Source organism: Tenrec ecaudatus, chromosome 10, assembly GCF_050624435.1.
Source record: "Tenrec ecaudatus isolate mTenEca1 chromosome 10, mTenEca1.hap1, whole genome shotgun sequence".
NCBI classification, from domain to species: domain Eukaryota; kingdom Metazoa; phylum Chordata; class Mammalia; order Afrosoricida; family Tenrecidae; genus Tenrec; species Tenrec ecaudatus.
The window spans coordinates 141,372,638-141,385,560 of record NC_134539.1 but is presented as its reverse complement, the minus strand read 5'-3'; the positions used below and the strand labels follow the sequence as shown (position 1 = coordinate 141,385,560).

Here is a 12,923-nt window from a genome sequence, read left to right as displayed (position 1 = left end):
AGTAAACCCAAGTGATTAAAATTGATACTTTATAAGGTCCTAATTTTCTAAAGGATTATTCTGAATTTCTAATAATAATAATACTCTTTAAAAGCCTGAAAGAGTTCACATTCTTTTCTCAAATATTTTCCATTTTAGTTATCTAACTCATCTTGTATGAAGAAAGAATGATGTGGGAAGCATTAAAAAAATTACAGGAATACACAGAGTCACTGTACTAAAAAGAACTGGGTGTCATTGCTGATGTCAGATGCATTTTGGCTAAAAGCAGAGAATACCAGAGAGAAGTTTACTTGTGTTTTATTGACTATGCAAAGGCACTCAGTTGTTTGAGTCATAATAAACTATGGATAGTATTGAGAAGAATGGGAATTCCAAAACACTTCCTTGTGTTCATTTGGAAACTGTGCAAGGAAGCAGACACAGTTGTTTTAACAGAACAAGTGAATACTGGTTTAAAATCAAGAAAGGTCTGAGAGCCAGGGTTGTATCCTTTTACCACACTTGTTCAATCTGCAAGCTGAGCAAAGAATCTGAGAAGTTGGACTATATGAAAATGAAGGAGGAATCAAGTTTGGAGAAAGAATTATTAACTTTCAATATGCAGATGACACAACCTTGCTTGCTAAATGCAAAAAGGAACTGCATTAAGAAATTTCTGATTAAGATCAATGGCCTAAGGATTAAGGATCTTGCTGATTACGAACAAGGACTGCAGCAGTTTACATTTAATTGCAAAAAAGTGCAATTTATTTACATTTAATTACAACTCAGTGTAATAAGATCAAAGTCCTCACAATTGGACCAGTAGAAAACATCAAGATAAATGAAGAAAAGATTGAAGTTGTAAAATATTGCTTGAATCCAGTCAATGCTCATGAAAACAGCACTTAACAAATCAAATGATGCATTGCACTAAGCAAATATTTTGCACAAGACCTCTTTTAAAGTGCTAAAGATATGGATAGAGGTATAAATATAGGTGTGCACTATATAGATATATTAATTCATAAAAATAGAGGTACTTGCCTATGTACATACAGTTATATGGAAATACATTGAGGAAGTGGACGGACTTTGGGCCTCTGCTCAAGCCCTCCCTCAATGCAAGAACACTTTGTTCTAACAACCTGGCATTCTGTGATACTAATTCTCCTGTCACAGTTGCTGAAGACAAAATGGGTGCATAAACAAATGTAGTGAATAAAGCTGATGGTGCCCAACTATCAGAAGATATAGCATCTGGGGTCTTAAAGGCTTGGGGTTAAACAAGCAGCCATCTAGCAGAGAAGCAATAAGGCCACATGGAAGAAACACACCAGCCTGTGCGATCATGAGGTGTCGATGGAATCAGGTAACAGGCACCAGAAGACCCCACACACACAAAAAAAACATTGTTGAGAATGAGGGGGATCAGAGCAGACACCCCAAACCCATCTGTAGACAACAGGACATCCCTCACAGAAGGGTTCACAAGGAAGGGATGAGTCAACCAGGGCACAGTGTAGCACCAATGAAACCCATAATATTCCTCTGGTTCTCGAAGGCTTCCTAACTCCCCACTATCATGACCACAGTTCTGCCTTTCAGTTCTGGCTAGACCAGAGTATATACACTGAGACATATAAGAGCTCACAGCACAAAAACTTCAGGTCAGATAAAGCCCTCAGGAACAGAAATGGGAGTAGCAATATTTAACAACAATCCCTCCCTACCCTAAGGGAGACAAACAACAGAAACATGGTGATGGGAGACAGTGGTCAGTGTAAGATATGAAAATAATAATTTATAATTTATCAATAATTTATAATTTATCAAGGGGTCCTGAAGGTGGGAGGGGGGAAGGAGCTGATACCAAGGGCTCAAATAGAAAGCAAATGTTTAGAAAATGTTGATGGCAACATATGTACAAATATGCTTGATCCAATTGATGTATGGAATGTTATAAGAGCTATAAGAGCCCCCAATAAAAGGATTTTGTAAAATCATTTTATTGGGGGCTCTTACATTGATCACAGTCTATACATTCATCCAGCACATTTGTACATATGCTGACATCATTAAAAGGATTTTTAATACTAATAAAATAACCAAAAAAATGTTAATGAGTGAGGAGGTCACTTTGAGAATGAAGGTGCACCTGGCCCAAACCATTGTATTTTCAAATAGCTCATATAGACATACATGAAAGCTGGATTAAAAAGTAGGAATAGATGCATTTAAATTACGATGTTGCAGAAAAATGTTGAAATTATCATGAACTTGCTAACAAACAAATTTGTCATGGAGGATGACAGCCAGAATACTCCTTAGAGGGGAAAATGGAGAGACTTCTTTTCACACACTTTGAACATGTTATCAGGAGGTCACAGTCCCTGGAAAAGGATACCATGCTTGATAAAGGGGAGGGGGGGTCAGTGAAAAAGAGGGAGACCTGAGTCAAGGAGATAATGGACCCAGTGGCTACAACAACGGGCTCGAAAATAATAACTGAGAGGGTAGCTTCATTATAAATAACATCACCGTGAGTCAGTGTCTAACAACAGAAAGCTTAGCTGAGCTGGTGAGAGAGAGAACAGCTTTATGCCCATCAACAGATAATTTATTTTAAAACAAATTTGTTCTAGAGGGTAACTCACAATCATTGAAAAGGGCACTGTGGATTTATATTTACTTACATGGAAAACTGACCATAGCACAATGTAAAAAGAAACAGGTCATAGAATATTATATATACATATATATATTACATATATACGTATCATGTGTTTCTATGTATGTTTGAACCACAGTTATACATACACACACATATTCTTAGAAACATCCTAAAAAGATTTCTCCCCAAATACCAATAGTTGGCTAAGCATTATAGTAATACAGGTGATTTTATCTTTATCCTTTATATTATTCTGTGCCTTTAAGAAATGAAGTTATTTCTGTTTTAGAAAGAATATTTTACTATAAATCTCCAAAATATTATATGCCACTAATAAATTAGCAAAATAGATCACTAAACTTGTGAAAGATAAGTTGTCACATAGGTTATGAAAACTTCCTAGCCATAACCAAACACCATGAGGGAATAAATCACTGGGCCTGGAAGAGTCAAGACCAGAGACTCAGGGAACACCAAAGCCAATTGGTGAAACAGTTCACGAAGACAAGCTTCTTTGATAAGTAGCAACTGGGGTCTTAAAAGCTTGTGAGCAGCCATCCAGGTACAATTAATGACCATCACCCTATCCAGAGCAAAGAGTAAATAAAATCAAAGGTTCATGGGAACAAATAGTCCTTTCGACTAATGAACCACTTGAACTTCAGCCTTTGCAACGCTGAGTCCAGGAGAACTAGATGGTGCCCTGCTACAACTGTTGAGAAGGTACTGAGTAGAGAGGGAGAAAATTGTGGAACAAAACTCAAAATCATAAAAAAAGATCAGCTTAGCAGTTGGACAGAGACTAGCGGAATCCCCAAATTAAAGCCCTTATTCATCCTTCAGGTCTGGAACTGAACTCACCACCATGATTCAGCCAAAGCCATTGTGCTATAAGGTGAACAATACCACTACGGAGGCCACTCCTTCAAAGAATCACTAATATGAGTTCAAAGGGGCAACATTTTCCCAGGGGTAAAACTTAGAAAGCAGGAAGGGTTAGGAAAAGGGGGAAATAATAAAGACAGAGGAAGTGGGGAGCATACAGTCATACAGTGGGGATTGCAATTATGTCACAAATAGTATATGAATTGTCCATGGAAACCAATTTGCTCTGTAAACTTTCACCCAAATAACAACTAAAAATATCAATCAATCAATAAGGGAAATTAACACAAAGAAAGTCTGCATTCCCTTTTAAAAGAAAAGGAGTTATGGGATTTCATTCAGAAATCACAATTTTATCTACAGAGAGATGTTGCCAGAAAAGAAGTTAAGTGACACATATTTGTATATAAAAAGGTAAGCATGAACCTTGAGCATACTGTACTTAGATAAGCTAAACACAAAAGGACAAATACTGTGTGATTCCACTTACATGAAATATCTTGAACAGGCACTTTTCACTGCCATCAACTCAATGCCAAGTATCTGAGGCGGTCGCTCTTTACGGAGTAGAAAGCCCCTTCTTTCTCCTGAAGAGTGGCTGTGGACCTTACAGTTAGCAGCCCATTGAGTAGCCCACTATGCAACCAGAGCGCCTTAGCACAATCTAGTGATTTTAATTACTGTCATTGAACGTACTTAATGGCAAACTTCCTGTTTTATGTATTTTACCAAAATAATACATTTTTTATATATAAGAAAGGGTAATAATGGACAGGATTCAGAATACTTCAGATAGCGGAAGTCAGTAAATTTGTTTGTTTGGGGGACTTTACAGTTAGGTATGATATTATGAAGATGTTAGTTTTTATTTTGTGTGGTGTGTTCAATATGCTTGTTACATTATTAAACTAAAATCAAATAACTAAAAATTAGGCCATGCATATACCAATGAGGAGAGTATGTCATAATCCAACCCTATAATTAATCAATCCAATTCTGTGCACGAGAGGCCCACGTTTTTAACATCCTTACTGTAAATGTAGCATCTCAAAATTATATATATTTTATAATAGATTCCTAATACTTAGAATTTGACCAACACACAATTTATATCCATGTTTGAAGACCAATATATTAATATGAAAATAAGAACTTACCATCAATATCAATAGTCTTTAGTGCCCGTCGCATTTCTGAATCACTTATGGAAATCTTCAAAGTGAATAGGATCGAGGGCAGATCATTCACATAAATGTTACCAAGTTGAATTTTACTAAAAAGTGTACAGGCTTTATGAAGTGCTATACATATATAACAAAACATGTAGTTAATTCAAAGGAATTATTATCTTTCCCTCACCTCCCCAGCTTTTCTCAGAAAAACAAAACAAATCACAATAAAAAATGTCTAAAAGAAAAGCTAAAAGTTTGTTTTTCACATTTACTGCTTTAGAATTGATTCCTATGATTTACATAATATGTCGGGATAGTAAATGCTTATTCTACCATCTTTTTTTCAGAACAAAAATCACACAGGGCTCCCACAAACAAAAACTTCCACAGCTTCCTCCGGAAATAAGTCAGTCCTCTGTGTTCTACAGCACAAAGTATGCATCTCAGTCAAAGCTCGGTATCGTGACTGCGTGGATGTCATTGTCAATATCTAAACTATTAGCTGTAAGGGGACAAGATTTTTCATTCTTCTATTTCTACAACCTAATTCAAAAGAGTCTCAAAATAATCTGTTGAATTAAGTTCAATTTTCATTTTAAAAAAATAGATGACAGTGTTCAAAAACAAAGAAAGACTGAAAAAGAGGTAACTCATCACTGCTAAAACTTCACTGGAAGTAGAAGCCAAAACTCAGTGAAATGGGAAATAAGTGGACTAATTAATGAAAACAAAAATTTTAAAGGTGCTTCACTCAAAAACAATGAATAATAATTTTAAAAACATAGTCCCTAAGAAAGCAGAAGAAAGATTGATCCAGAAGTCAAGTGATGGGGAAAGTCTGGTAAAAAGGGAACTTTCCAATGCAAAGCAAGAAGGATGTTCAGAAAGATTCTGTTCAACAGCCTAAAACCAAAGGATGGGCCTAAGATACGGTAGAGGTCAGTATAAAAAAGGAGTGCAGGGGAGTGTCAGCTTTGATATTTAGGTGTCAAAACCAAAATGCCAGTGAAATCAAAGACTCCAGTGCATTTTAATTTATTCATAGTACATAATATCCTGACTTTACCACCACTCACCCAAAAAAAAAGAAATGGACTGAAATAAATTTAATGTGGACTTTGTTTATTTTTAAAGTACAATGTAAAATATTATTTACTCACAATCATGAATATCTTTGGCACTAAAGTCTTGAACTATGATATTAATTGAAGTTACAAATCCAGTAAAGTCTTGAACTATGATATTAATTGAAGTTACAAATGCAGGTCCTATTTGATACTAAGGGCTTTCATACTGTCATGAAAAGACTGATTTAGAGAACTCTCAACAAAACAATCCAGTCTTCCCTATGAGTTTATTCCTATTCCATAATTGTTCCTTCGGTTACTTTTATGCCTTCCCCCAACCCCAACCTACCCTGCTTCACTTAATTTCATTACTATAAGGCCTAACACATGCTTCTGATTTATTTATAAAGCACTTTTGTTTTTATTTTGTAGCATAAGTTGCATTGACTTTTTTTAGAACATTGTCACTCAAGTTTTCATCTGCTTTATAATTGCTACATATTGAAGATCATTTTCTAATACTGCTCTTATAATATGGTACCACTTTTGCCTTATTTAAGTAATATTTTTACATAATGTCAAAATTCCTTTTCCAACTAAGAATAAAACATATAAAAAGAACTGCTCATAAATATGCATGTAAATAGTTTTGTTAATAATCCACTGCTTTCAGGGAATCCAGGGTGGACAATACCTTCAGGACCAGGGGTGTGAGGGGCGATGCTGGGAGAGTGGAGGGTGAGTGGGTTGGAAAGGGGGAACTGATTACAGGGATCCACATGTGACCTCCTCCCTGGGAGATGGACGGCAGAGAAGGAGGGGAAGGGAGACTCCGGATAGGGAAAGATATGACAAAATAATCTATAAATTATCAAGGGCTCATGAGGGAAGGCGGAGCGGGGAGGGAGAGGGAAAAAAAGGAGGATCTGATGCAAAGGGTTTAAGTGGAGAGCAAATGCTTTGAAAATGGTTAGGGCAAAGAATGTACGGATGTGCTTTATACAATTGATGTATGTATATGTATGGATTGTGATAAGAGTTGTATGAGCCCCTAATAAAATGTAAATATATATATTTATAGATTAAACTACCACCTTAGGCTTCTCACTGTCTTTGGCATGTCATGTAATACATATTAACTGTCATCATAAACCCCTTTGATTTCAGGAAGAGACATTTGAAACCAGTCTTAATCAGAAAATCTATTTTTAAAATGATAGAACTTCTCATTACCATTTAAATCTTGTGAATATAAGCGTCTCTGGGGTACTTCATCATATAATGTATTATAGAGGTTAGAAAATGGTTCTTTTTTCCTGTCAAAGAAAGCCACATTAGAAAGCAGCAAAGGAAATATAAAAATCTTCTCTTAAATTATTAAAAATCAAGGTCTCAATGGTCTAATATTATTCAAATCTCTTACTCCGGAGAGTCTTTTTTTTTTGTTAATCTACAAACCATTTGAAGAATAATTAGTTATACCAGGCTCTAACTTGACTTTTCTTCTGATGTAAAATTACTTATTGAAATTAAGTTACACTCTAGCATCCCCACTTTGTTTCTTTTAAGTGATATTTCTTCATAGAACATAATTTACCTTCCTTTTTAAAATTCCATTTTTAAAGCCACTGTAATAATGCAAACAAATTATTATAATCTGTAAATAGCCAAAGAATTGCATATTCTATCACTTCTCAATTTGAAGGCCATGAAAAGATGATAGTATGACATGCAAATCATTGAAACTACAGAATATCCGTATTAGATCATCACTACTTATGTGTAAATTGGTCGTATTGTGATGGGTTGGCATGTTGCTGTGATGCTGGAAGCTCTGCCATCAGTATGTCAAATCCCAGCAGGAGCATCCCCAGTAAACAAATTTCACTGGAGCTCCCAGACCAAGAACAAACGATGCAGAAGGATGTAGGCTATCCACATCTGAGGGATTGGCCATTGGAAATCTTATGAAAAGTAGTGAAATGCTGTCAGATTTAGAACCAGAAGGTGAGCTCCTCAGGAAGAAAGGTACTCAAAACACAAGCTGGGTTGAAGCGTCTCCTGAAAGGAGAATCAACCTTCATAACATAGATGGGGTAAAGGTTGGGGGACCTTCATTTTATGATGCAGTGTAACTCTAAATGAGAAGAAACCATTGCAAACATCCATTAATAATTAGAATGTGAAAAGCATAAGAAAATTAAAAGTCATCAAAAATGAAATGGAACATTGAAAGGCCAATATCCTAGGCATTAATGAGCTGAAATGGACTGATTGGTATTGGCCATTTTTGAATCAGACAATCACATGGTTTACTGTGCCAGGAATAACAAATCCAAGAGGAATGCTGTTGATTTTATTGTCAAAAAGAATGGTGTTGAGTTTATTGTCAAGTATATCATGAAATACAATGCTGGCTATAATCAAATAATATCTACATGACTCTAAGGAAGTCCAGCTATACAACTATAATTCAATTTATGAGCCAAATTCTTCAGAATGAAATTGATCAAACATGCAATCAAGAGGCACAGATGATTACTGGTGATGGGAATGTGAAGGTTGGAAACAAAAGGGAAGCATCAGTAGTTGGAAAATATGGGCTTGGTAACAGAAATGAAGCTGGAGATTGCAAGACAGAATTATGCAAGCTCAATGACTTTTTTATTGCAAATGCCTATTTCAACAACATACCCAGTGACTATACACATGGGCCTCTATAGATGGAATTTAGTAATCAAATTGACTACATCCATGAGAAGAGATGATGGGAGAAGCTCAATATCATCAGCCAAAGCAAGATCAGAAGCCAAGAATAGAACAGACCATCAAATCTCATATGTAAGTTCACGTTAAAACTGAAGAAAATTAAAAGAAATCCACAACCGCATTCATATCTGTCATATGTAAGGTTTCCACAAGTCAGAACAGACTCAATGACAACTAACAAAAAGAAATCTTTGAAGACTTTTTTTAATTCTAAGTGCCTCCTTCAAACACTGCATATACTTAACTTGTACATATGCTCGTGTTTTATACATTAAAAAGTGAGGATTTTTTTCACCTTAAAAAATTTTAACCAGTGGAAAGGGGGAACCAATTATAAGGATCTACATATAACCTCCTCCCTGGGGGATGGACAAAAGAAAAGTGGGGTGAAGGGAGATGATGGACAGAATAAGATATAACAAAATAATAATAATTTATAAATTATCAAGGGTTCCTGAGGGAGGGGGAATTGGGGAGGGAAAGGAAAAAATGAGCTGATACCAAGGGCTCAAGTAGAAAGCAAATGTTTTGAGAATGATGATGGTAACAAATGTACAAATGTGCTTGACTCAATGGATGCATGTATGGATTGTGATAAGAGTTGTATGAGGCCCCAATAAAATGATTAAAAAATTTTAACCAATGTTCCACACAAATGCAAGATATTAATAAGAAATGTGTGCTGTCAGGGAAAGGGGGCATGTGGAAAATTCATATTTTCTGCACACTTTTTCCTATAAAGCTAAAAATACTCTAAAAAATAAGGTCTATTTTTTTTTAAAGTTTGTTACAGAAAAAAAAAATACATCCCTTTGAGTATGTCCCACCTGAATTTAGAGAGAACATCAAAAACAGAATGGAAACATTGAAACTAATGACTCAAAGATCTTACGATTTGTGGTATAATATCAAAAGCATGAAGAAAGCAAAAGGTCATTACAAAGATGAAAAAGAGGGAAAGACTAAATTTGGTGGCAGAAGAAACATTGAAACTTGTTCTTGAATGGAAAGTAGCTAAAGAGAAAAGAAAAAGAATGAAGTTATAGAGCAGCCCAAGTAAAGGGCAGCCCAAGAAGGCCAAGTAGACTAGTATAATGAAATGTGGAAAACCCTGGAGCTAGAAGACCAAAAAAAAAGTTATGCTTAGCATTTCCTAAGCTGAAAGAACTGGAGCAAAAAGTCAGGCCTCAGAGTGCAATTTTGAAGGAATCTATGGTAAAATATTGAACCATACAGGGATCATCAAAATAAAATGGAAGAAGATATACAGTTATCATACCAAAAAGAATTGCCAGCATTCAACCATATCAAGAAGTAGCACATGATCAAGAACTGATGGACTGATGGTATTGAAGCAAGAAGTCTAGCTTCCAGCATCACTACATGCAAGCCATCACACAAATCTGACAGACAAATGATGGGAAAAAATAGAACACACTAATTTAGATACCCATTAACTGAAGAAGATGCTCTCCGGGACGATGAAACTTTGTGAAGTCCGAACTGAGTAGGAAATTTGCATGAAGAACTTTCATTCTTAGCTATCTTCTCCTTTGACAGCTTTGCAGAGGAAGAGATCACCTATAGGCAAATACAATAATGTTCTTATTTAGACCACATGGGTAATCAAGAAATCTCCAAAAGAACAATTAGCTATACCAGACTTTAACTTGTTCTTTTGTTGTAAAATTGCTTTTTGAAATTAAATTACATTTTATATGTAATAAAATTTTAAATAAACCAATATTCTTTTGCAAAGTAATGCTTTTCTTAAGTATGCAATGAATCATCTCCTAATTACTATCCTATTGATTATAGTCATGAATCTTAAAAAGCATGGAAAATCTATGGAGCAGTGAAAACAAGATGGCTTGATCACTAGACACTAGGGTATGTTATACAAGTCTTAACTATGTGCGCAAATTAATGTGGAGAAATAGTACAGTTATCCAAACAACCCAGGTAAGGTTTCTTAAACTATTCTTCTGACTGACCGATCCATAATACATATATAAACTAGAAGCAAAAGGCAATTAGCTAGGCAGATAGAAACTGAGGTCTCTAGTTGCAGGTATCTTTAGTTTTACCTAGAGCCTAGAATCTTGAGTTTTATACAGAGTATGGAGACAAGATTCTAAAGTCACACGAGGTAGGAATTGGTAATGTGGTCCCATGTACAGCCCACATCTTCAAAAAACAATGTTCCTAGTAAGGATGGACAAGCAAAACAACTTATCCTCTAAGAGGGGGATGGAAAAGAGAGTAACATCTGTCTTGTTCTCAACTCCTGAGTGACAAAAAAGAAAGGAATAATGCGCCCAAGGAGATCAGTCATAATGAGACCTTGAAACAATGTTAAGAAAATGGAAGCAGATTTAAAGAAGAAACAAAATCTCTAGTTTAGAAAATACTCTGAACAAACTAAATAGGATATTAGATTTATCTGCATAAAGATTAAGTGAACTAGAGAACAGATGAGGAAAATTACATAGAATAAAATGGAGAAAATATTAAAAATATTAAGGACCATAGAGTTCATGTGAGACAAACTCTAATACTTATATATGTCTAATAGAATAAAGATACTGAAGGAAATGTTCTAAGATATTGCATAAGAACTGTCCAGAATTTATGGAAAGCATGCATTCTTAATTCAGGAAGCACAAATAGAGAAATAAAAAATAATTTTGTTTGTAATTTGCCTTGATTTTCTATGTTTTTTCTGTATATGAAATCCAGTTTGGGTAAACTCATAGAGGCAAAAAATTTTATACCTATATCTAGCATAATGAGTGTAGTAGAAAAATATGATTATGTGCAAATGCTCAGAATCTGTGAATATACTTTATTTGGAAAAAGAGTCCTTAACAATGCAATCAAGTTAAATATACACTATTGAGCTCATCCTGGATTTAGGGTAGGTCCTGAAATCTAGTGACGGGGGTCTTTATTGAAAAGGGGTAGAGGGAGATATGAGACACAAAGACGTATGAAGATTAATGTGAAGACAAAGACAGACACTATAGTGTGTTGCCACAAAGCAAGGAACTCTGGGTGCCAATCAAAGGTGGAAGTAACTAAGAACTAAGCTTTCAGAGAGTGCGACCCTGCCAACATCTTGATTTCAGACTCTGCCTCCAAAACCATGAGATTAGTTTTGTTATTTGCTATAGTGACCCTATAAAACTAATGGTGAAATTGCAGATGAAAATCAAATAGAATATATTAATCAGAAAAGGAGAAAGCTATTAACGCTAAAAGCATAGAACATTTCATCTTTTATAATTGTCAAGTATCTTCAAGGTTAAAAAGTTCTTGGGGTCATTGTTGAAGAAAAGAAGGTGGGGGGATCATATTCTTCTAAAATGATCCCCTGTTCTGTGCTAGAAGAAAAAAGAGGAAGAGAAATATTTAAGCTTGTAACATTTTAATAATTGGACTAAAATATAACATTTGAGGACTAAGGATACCACTCAAAGAAGAATGAAATGTTTCCATGGCTGCAGAAGATAGATTTACATCATAGATCTTACTGAATTATATAAGTGAAAAATGTTGAATTGGCAAATATTGTGTTATCTATATTTTTACAACAATAATGTAAAAAGTATTTCCAATTCTTTACCTCAGTTCTGTGCAGTTGCAAACTTTTCTTTCTGCTCGTTTTGTCAGTATATTTTTCTTCACACAGGAATACTGATGTTTCATACCTAAATTGAACCGAAAATTAGAGTAACCCCTGAATAGCTTCTTTATTTTTCTTCTTTTTAGCAATTAATATGGAAATTCTTTAACGCATGCAAAAATGCAGCCAATAATATAATGAGAATAAGAACAAGAAGTCCATCCATCACCCAGCTTCAATAATTATCAATTCATGGGACCTGATTTTATCTTATTTCTAACTCTGCTGTTATTATTTTTAAAACAAACTCCAGTAGCATATCAGTTTTTAGCATATCATTTCATATAATACTTTAGTATGCATTTCTGCAAGGTTGTTTCTTTAAAATGGCAGATGCATATAGTAGAATTATAAAGAACTACTAATAATTCTTTATAAAGAACTAGTAATTATAAACAATTAGTAATAATTATTTAACATCATCAAATACCCCCTCAGCTTTCAATTATCCAATTATCTCATAAATCTTATTTTTTGTTTTAACATTTTGCACCAGGATCCAGTAAGATTCCCACATTATGGTTGGTTAATATGCTTTGTTTTCATTTTTATTTTATACATACAAAGTAACAAGAATGTCCAAAGCATTTCCATGCATCCTTCACTAAGATTCTGTGGATGTCAGCATCATGCCACATTTATCATAAATTTTGCTGGGGCAACTGGATTTACACACACATACAAAGTCC

At 34.8% G+C, this 12,923-nt stretch overlaps 1 protein-coding gene across 1 annotated transcript in view; it reads right to left on the bottom strand.

The window, feature by feature from the left end:
• EFCAB13 (EF-hand calcium binding domain 13) overlaps positions 1–12,923 on the bottom strand; it is a 140,387-nt gene that overhangs the window by 112,058 nt on the left and 15,406 nt on the right. Inside the window, exons 3-6 of the mRNA XM_075559676.1 lie at positions 12,175–12,259; positions 10,000–10,130; positions 7,014–7,096; positions 4,699–4,842 (exon numbers count right to left, since the gene is read on the bottom strand). Coding sequence (XP_075415791.1) covers positions 4,699–4,842; positions 7,014–7,096; positions 10,000–10,130; positions 12,175–12,259 — 443 coding nt within the window. The remainder of the gene's footprint in view (positions 1–4,698; positions 4,843–7,013; positions 7,097–9,999; positions 10,131–12,174; positions 12,260–12,923) is intronic.